Source organism: Triticum urartu, chromosome 5A (genome assembly GCF_056163025.1).
Source record: "Triticum urartu cultivar PI428250 chromosome 5A, HENAU_Tu73, whole genome shotgun sequence".
NCBI lineage: Eukaryota > Viridiplantae > Streptophyta > Magnoliopsida > Poales > Poaceae > Triticum > Triticum urartu.
In genome coordinates this window covers 519,776,935-519,785,766 of record NC_141877.1, presented here as the reverse complement: position 1 = coordinate 519,785,766, position 8,832 = coordinate 519,776,935, and the positions used below count along the sequence as shown (strand labels likewise).

General features: G+C 42.2%; 1 protein-coding gene across 1 annotated transcript; it reads right to left on the bottom strand.

Moving 5' to 3' along the window:
* Positions 1 to 2,744: 2,744 nt before the first annotated feature.
* Positions 2,745 to 8,264, bottom strand: LOC147972421 (F-box/kelch-repeat protein At3g23880-like). The gene is made up of 2 exons (XM_087523060.1): positions 8,126 to 8,264; positions 2,745 to 8,033 (listed from the first exon to the last, which is right to left on the bottom strand). Exon 2 carries the CDS (start codon positions 8,022 to 8,024, stop codon positions 6,750 to 6,752), a length of 1,275 nt encoding a protein of 424 aa, XP_087379186.1. The 5' UTR covers positions 8,025 to 8,033; positions 8,126 to 8,264; the 3' UTR covers positions 2,745 to 6,749.
* Positions 8,265 to 8,832: the final 568 nt, after the last annotated feature.

Sequence of the window (8,832 nt, the reverse complement as noted above, 5' to 3'; positions counted from 1 at the left end):
TCACTGGACAGTGGTCGAGGGTTTGGGGAATTGTACGGGGTTCAGGCTTCAAGTGGATAATTTTTTTGAGCGATAAAACCAAACTTTATTCAGAGAATTCTATAGAATGTGGGATACAACGTTGATCATGGGATCGGCCTAGCCACAGGTGGCGCCCCGGTCCCAATGAAAAAACATGCTTGGCTAAACTATATGCCTCTACATTGACGGCACGAGATTCAAAAGTAAAAGAAACGCTAAATATGGAAGATAAACTGTTTATCTCAGCAATTATGGCTCCGTTTGAACCCTGGCAAGACTTGTTGATAGCACTCATAACGTCCTTTGCATCCGACGCCACTAGCACATTATGGAGATTTAGATCTTGTGCTAGGACAAGTGCCTCCCGGCATGCAATCGTCTCCAAAATGGCAGGATCATCAACACCTGCTATGCCTAGAGCGGAGCTCCCCATGAAAACTCCATTTGCATCTCTGCACACTGCTCTTGCTACCCCTCCTGTGCCTCGGCGACATGCGGCATCAACATGTATCTTAGCCACACCCGATGGAGGGGCTTTTGGCCGCTGGTTTTGTTGGACTGCTCTCGTTCCTCGCCTTGAAGTGGTCTGCCCTGATTCTCTAATCAGTTCGAGCTCTTGTATGAACCTGCATATAAATCCATGTGTGCTTTGTGGACTTTGAAAAATGCCCTCGTGGATAGCTTTGCGGCGTGCTGACCAGACCGCCCACAGCGTTACAGTAAGCTTAACGAACTGATCATGTGATAATAGCTCCTTGAGTGTAAACAGCCACTGCTTCACGTTAGGTTCCGTGACAACTGCTAGCTGTTGAGAGAGGTCTTCATCCACTAGGGCCCATATACATCGTGACATAGTGCACTGCAGCAACGAATGTCTCCACGAGTCCGGCTGACCACACATGCCGCATGAGCTGGAATCAGTCATATGTCGATGCGCCCGGACATCATTTGTTGGTATCGACTGTTTAGATAGTCTCCATAAAAACATACGATAATTAAGGTCCACGAGTGGGCTGGTCTAAAATGGGCCTCAGGCTTCAGGTGGATAATTAAGGCCTACGATGAATTGTATTCCTGTACTCGTTTTATTTACCTTAAAGAACTGATTCTCAAAGAAAAACCTAAAAAACTCGTTTTATTTACCAAAGATTTTTTTGAGAGAACAAAGATTTTTTGCTTTTTTAGACGGCGAAGATTTTTTTGCTGAAATTGGTGCATGTCGCGTTGTCCTTGCTGCACAGAAACTTTGAAAAAGAACATTGTTCGGAGCCGATTTATTTTTTGCCGAAAGCTCCTCGAATGTCATTTCGCCCGGAAAATTTACACGCTCCTGGCACACTCAAGCGTCTTCGATTCAGGTTATTTAATTTTTTCTTACAAATTTATTGTTCATCAGGTGCAGATGAGCCTGGGCTCTGACGCAAAGTACCACCAAAAATATAGTAGTTCATTGCGAGGAACTTTCCTAGGGTTTTGGATCGACATGCTAAGAATACGGGGTTAAGGTGTTAATAATTTTCCTTTTCTACATCCATACCACAAAGTATGATGGAATATAAAGAATAAAAGACATTTTGTGACTTTCGAGTTAGCATTGACGTTGTTGTCAGAAGATCAGATGTGTGACCGTTCTGTATTCATCATGCAATTTGTATCAGCCTCAAGCCCACACATACCAGGTCAAAAACTTTTGTTTGACTGGGTTATGTTAGATAAACATATGTTGCAGCTCTGCATGATTGGGAAGTAGAAGTAACTAATGAGCTTCAGGTAAGCCATCGATTAGCTGTTCATTGCCATTTATACCTTTTTTACATGCAATTGACCTTGTACCAAGCATTATACATTTGATTGGCATCAATTGACTACAACCTACTACCTCCATTCCTAGCCTACCAAAAGGTCTTATATTTAGGAATGGAGATAGTGCATGGGATCCAATAAGATGCAAGGATTTTGAGCCTCCATTCAGCGGGAGGCCACCAATTCTCACCCATGAATCAGCCAGTGATTCTATTTTGGAGAATGTATTTGCAGATGCATGATTAAACAAGTTTGTGGGAAAACTGAGTGATGATATTTTAGATATTAAGTGCTTGATCAGAGTCACTGAAAGAAGTACAGTAAGCAAGAGCTCCTTTGGATGTCAAAAGGTAAACTTATGTGAGAAGTGCATTCCACGTGCATGGTTACTCTGCATTTTAGTATAACAAAAGCAACTAACCAGTTCTTTAGAAATTTTCTGAGTTTCTTCAGTATATATGTCCCGACTTCATCACCAAAAGAAAAGCGTCTAGTTATCAGATGTGTGTTTTTTCATTTGGTTTAGGTCATTTTTTTTGTCCAACCAGTTTTTAACACGTGTATTTCTGTAATTTCAATCCGTGGTCAGTCTGAAAAAAACGTCTGTTTTAATACCAGATTCAGGTCCAAATTCCACCTCCCCTCTTGGATTAAGCGTATGATTGCATTCATCAAAAAGAAAATAAACAGATGAGAAAAGAATGTAAAGCCTGCATGTCTTACCTTATTCATTCAACATATAGTAGGAAGAAAAAAGGATGTGAGGGTAGTGAAACACTGAAGAAATGATATAATGATCTCCTGCAGAAAAACACTTTTAAAAATGAGAACATGCCTCTTATTAACAGAAAAATGGAGGAAGAAACCCTACTATATTGTGTAATAGCAAAACACAAAAAATAAGCAGATTTTTACCACACATTTCTTGTGTTTCTAACCGCACAAAAAAAAACACAAAGATTCAGGCAACAATTTACATCTGGTTGATAACACAGAGAAAGCACACACATAATTCTTGAAACCATGGAGTTAGATATATGGAAAATCACATAGAGGTTTAGATGGTGTTGATTAGATGGTGCCCACTACTACTGCAACCACACACCCCTTATTGCACAAACAAATTGGTGCTTAGATGGTGTTGAAGACAACCAGCATATTCAGTTCATTCAGAGTGTTATTCCTGATGTTGATTAGAATCGCCGTGCCAACTCCTAAGTCGTTTTCCGCCACGAAATCTTCCCACCCCTCCTTGTTGAAGAAGATACAACCAGCAACGATGTGTAGTCCAGCCATGCCTTCCTCAGGGGTTGTCACGCTGGAAACTACCTTGAAAAGCAATTTCTGGTTTTTCTCGTCCATCAGAAAATAGAAAGACAAAGAAAATAAGATTGTATGTCAGTCACCACCATGCAAAAAAGTCTTTCAGGAGCAAAACAATACAAGAGGAAAAAGGAAACTAAAAATAAAAACACGGGAATCAGAAAACATACCATCACGTGGTCGACAACGCTAGTCTTTGTCAGACGATGCACAAAATGGGATCCCAACGAATCCATCACTCGCCAGCAGGGTTTGGAAATGATTTGCATACTTGTTTGCAGTCAACCTGATGCCTTGGGTAAACACAGTAGCCGCAATTGCTAGCTCAACATGGTTGGGTGATTGCGTAACGATGCAAAGCTGCAACTTTGGCAATGATCCATCCAGTACAAAATGGACCAAATCATCCTCAAAGAGATTGTTCAGTCTGATGAAGGCGCCCCTCACATTCCTTAAAGAGCACGCAGTCGCCAGTTGTGCTGTTGAATTCGGCCCTTGAGTGGCATGGGACAAACTGCATAAAAAAAGCAAGTAAAAATTAAAAAGATAGAACAAAAAAATTTGGCTCTCCTCATGCATGTTAAACTAATGAGTAATGAAGATAGATATATAAACTTATAAATGAAAAGTAAGCTATTGAGCATAAGGAATATATAAACCTAAACAAGACCGCTAAGTTTTTAGTAATGAAGAACGAAGCCAAGGACAAGTTCGAAAGTATTTTTCAGTTTTTAGCAAAAAATTCTGTAACCCTTTCCTGATCAGTTCAAGTTTTCAGACCTAAATATAAACTTAAAAATGAAAAGTAAGATAATCAATGAAGACCGATAGACTAAAGGTTGGAACACTGATAAATAAGTAAGCTTCCTAGACTGATAGACTGAGGTAAACAACTGACTCGTGTAATAAAATGAAGACTAAAAAATAGAATGACAAAACTTTCTAGGCCACATGTCCTTTTCTCCATCAAAGGTGTGTCTATAGTGTCATTCTGATCGTGACTAGGCAAAGGCAAAATGAGGAAAGAGGGACTGAAGAATAATTTAAAAAGAAATACAGAAAACTAACAACCGACCTTAGTTTGCAAAAAAGAATGACAAGATAAAAGGATAATAGAAAATTACTGAAATATGAATTAGACTTAAAAACAAACTGAATTAATATTGACTGAAGAAAATAAGTTTTCAGAATGATACACTGAAGAGTGATGCAAACATAAGGACTGAAGAGTGATTAATGAAATAAAAATAAAAATAGAAACTAAGGAAATAAATGGAAATGCTTAACTGAACGGGACTGATAAGACACATAGAACAGGACTGAAAACTTAGGCTATATCTAAAAATTGGAGACTGGAAATGAAAACTGAGGACTGATACTAAGAACTAAACCTAGAATGAGAAGTGACAAAGACTATGAACAAACTAATGGCTGATAACCGAAGACTCATGACTGATACGACGAGCACACCGTACTTGCTGCGCTGCGTTGGCTGGTCGTTCTTCTATATGTAGTACTAGTAACTTTATGAACTAAAAAATGAATACTGAAAAGTGCTAGAAAATATAAAAACTATTGAATGAACTGAAAAAGTGGAAGACTGAACATTCACTGAACTGCAATACACACTGAATCATATTAACTTACACCAAATTTTGTTTATATGGCGTCCAAAATGAAGATAAAAATATTTGATAACTGAACATTCACTGGACTGAATTATACACATTGAATCCTATTAACTTACAACTAATTTTGTTTATTGACAGCCTAAATGAAGAAATAGATTGATGGACTGAGCATAATACTTGGGGCTATCTACATGAAAAAACATTAAATTACCTAGGTGATAATGAAGTATTCAGCAGAAGCATCCTGAGAACGAAATATCAAATGGCATGCTGCTGAACATAGCTAGTACATTCAACGACTGAGTCCCCAAAAATCTACCGACAAGATCCACTATCTCACATGCTAATGAAGAGCACGTACATTGCACAAAATAGACACTGGACTGACAGAAATGGCAGCAAAAACACCACCACTTTCGACCCAATAAATCACATGCTGACACAGTCCCTCCCCTTAGCTAAAGCGATGAGCAATAACTCATTTTCCATCACTGACCAAAGCTCTCTCATGTAAAATTCAAAACAAATCATTCATATGCAACTCTGTGGTAGACACACAGCAGGCACAGAACTGAAACTGTCCAAAAAAAGCAAACACTTCAGACAGGCAGATTTGGTTCACCCCCCTCGCCGTGGTCGCTGGGTTGGGCTGGCTGACTACCTATTTCTCCCTCATCGCCATTGAATCAAAGAAGAGAAAGGGGACTGACGAGCATACGTCTCTCTCCCTCTCTCTCTGCACCTCGCCCCAATACCGACGCACACACGCGAGCGACAGAAAAATGAGTCACACCGGGGCGCTGAGATCTGTACATGATCGGATGGCCAAAAAAACGGCCTGAAGCAAAATAGAAAACAGACGGCCGAAAATTAGAAAAGGTGAAAGAAAATAGACGAACATGTTCTAAAAGGCATCCACATAAGTGCAGATCTGAAAAATGAAAGAGTCTCCCACAGTCACAAGACCAAAATACACAAAATCCACAGATCTGAAAAAATTTCATCGATGCATGCATCAGAACATTTTCTCACTAATTGTTAACATATATACAACATAAGGTGACCAGCCAGTACGATGCATTATTCATTAATGACAGCTACTCTATAAAACTCAGCAGGCTTCCTGTGTAAACGCCAATGGATTTGGATTCTTTCAGTTTTAGTGCATAGTATAAGTGCCATTTCTTGGATCATAACTTTGCAGAAATCCCTCTCCATGCTCTCCAGCACTAAATAAACCTTGTCCATAATCCAACCGAGTGAAGAAAATTTTCCCATCATCTAACATTAGAAAAGGATTGCCAAACCTAGCAACATGTGAAGGCATGTTGTATTTCTTAACCCAGATACCTTTCTCAAAATCTGTCAAAAACCACAAGTCCATAGATACCATATAAATATTTATGAACCATAACTAAGCAACCGTTCAACTCAGCCAATGATAACTGGAGTTCAAGTTCTAATAACCGGAAATGTCATTCTCTTGCACGAACCTCTGCACCTAGCAAATCATTATGTTTTCCAAGAAAGGAACAAACTATGCATTCATGTACTCGTATGTTGCATTAGGAGCAGCATATTATATTTTGAAAGACCACATTAAAAGCTTGTTTATTACAAACTGACCATAGCTATCTAGCGACTCATCGATCAAACTCCTGCAATTGCCATATAAAATGAAACGGACCTGGAAATCTTCTCATGCAAAATGCATCAGAAATTAACATAATACTAGCAGTAAGGAGCCCAAGATACCAAAGGAGGGGCAAGAAGAAGGCCAGGGGAACCACCACATTTGTCCCTGCATGCTTTCGAGGGGTTGATTAATTTGTGAATACTTTGAAGGCACAAAGGTACATTTTCATCGATGCATACATCAGAACATTCTCTCACTAATTGTTCACATATACTCCACAACATAAGGTGACCAGCCAGTTCGATGCATTATTCACCTCATTAATGATAGCTACTCTACAAACTCAGCAGGCTTCCTGTGTAAACGCCAATGGATTTGGACTCTTTCAGTTTTAGTGCCTCACCAGAAGTGTCATTTGTTGGATCATAACTTTGCAGAAATCCCTCTCCATGCTCTCCAGCACTAAAGAAACCTTGTCCATAATCCAACCGATTGAAGAAAATTCTCCCATCATCTAACATCAAAAAAGGATTGCCAAACCTAGCAACATGTGAAGGCATGCTGTATTTCTTAATCCAGGTACCTTTCTCAAAATCTGTCAAAAACCACAAGTCCATAGATACCTTATGAATATTATGAACCATAACTAAGCATCCATTCAACTCAGCCAATGATAACTGGAGTTCAAGTTCTAAGTAACCGGAAATGTTGTGGTTCTCTTGCACAACCCTCTGTACCTGTTCTGGGCCACGTAGAACACCCCACTCCTCCGTCTCGAGGTTGAACGAAGCTACACTACCAGGTTCGATGGTCATAACTCCAGTTTCATGATACGTGGAGTAGAAGTCCAGTAAGAAGTACACCACCCCATCGACGACCACAGATTTCAATGATCTCATCTTGAGACTCGCAAAGATGTGGGCCGGTGGAGGGTCCTGCTTTCTCCAGCTTCCATGTTTGGTGGCATCAAAGGTGATAACCTCACATACCTTCCGATCACCAATATCAGAAAGGCGGAGCGCCTTGTACTCTCTGGTAGAGGAGACCTGCCCGAAAGCACACCACTCGACTCTGCAGCACCATTCCTTTATCCCCTCTACCTCTAGCTCATGCGCCAATTCGTCCGAGAAGCCCATCGGCAAGGTGATGGTGTCTCCGGTGGCCGGGTTCAGCACCCAGAAGTCCCCAGAGCAGAAACTCCAGTTGAAACAGACAAGGTCAAGCCGCGTGCGCGCAACACGGATGGTATCGTCCTTGCTTGACTTCCGCCCACTGGCAACCCCTGACAACCCGTCCACCAGAACAATTTCATACCCGGCGCTTGGTATCCGCTTCACCACATTGCCAGACAAATCCGAAATCTCGATGCCGTTGACCCCACTATCGTCGCGGTAGTCCATGGCGAGGAGCGGGGGCGCCGTGTGGTGGCGGGACTTGTGCGCCGCGACGAAGAGCGGGTCGGAGGTGAGGGCGCGCCAGGCGGGGCAGACGACGCGGAGGCGGCAGAGCTCCTTGGCCGGAATGCGGAGGAGGACCTCGTCCAGCGCGTCCGCGGGGAGGTCGCCGGAGAAGGGGGCGGCGGGGCGCGGGCGCAGCTCCGAAGACGACATCGCCGTCAGCTGTGGTAAGTAGATGCCGTGGGTGAGCAATCAAGGGCGCCAAACCGACGACAGATTCAGATGGGTCTGTGCCGAGGAGGGCTTGGCCTTACCGAGAGCGCCGGCGGCGAGCAGCCGGGCGGCGGGGCGAGCGCCGTGGACGAGGAAGGCGGAGGGGAAAGCGGCCACTGCAGTCGTCGAGGGTTTGGGGGGAGCACGGACTCGCCTACAGCGCCGCGGTATGGGCCAGGCCTAGCCGGAGCGGCACATTTTTCTTTCCCTTTTCTCTTTCATTTTTGTTTGGGGGGAGCAGGTTTTCTCTTTCATTTTTCTTCTCACATTTTTGTTTTCATGTTTTCCCTGTTTTTATAAATCTTCTATATAAATTAAGGGGGCTGCTGCGCGTCGACCGGCGGATCTAGCCGTCGGTTCTGACACAGATCTAATAGGGTGAACTTCTTTTCTCAACTTTGCTTCTCAACTTTGCAACAAAGACCTTGTTGCAGAAACATTTATACTCCCTCCGTCACAGTTTAGAAGGCACAGTTAAATTTGCGTGTGTTTCCACAATAGACAAGGTTTAGGGCGCATTGCATTTATTTCTAGTAGCTAATTAGTACTTCGATATACTATTTCTATATGTATGCGTAGTGTGAATGCTATTTTTTAACCCATCTCACAACCAATAGATAACCACCTAAGTCCCAGAGAATTTCCAAGTGTGCCTTCTAAACCGTGACGGAGGGAGTAACAAAGATTGTGTTGCAGAATTTTTGTGCAACCGAGGTTGTCTTGCAGAATTTTTTTGCAACAGAGGTTG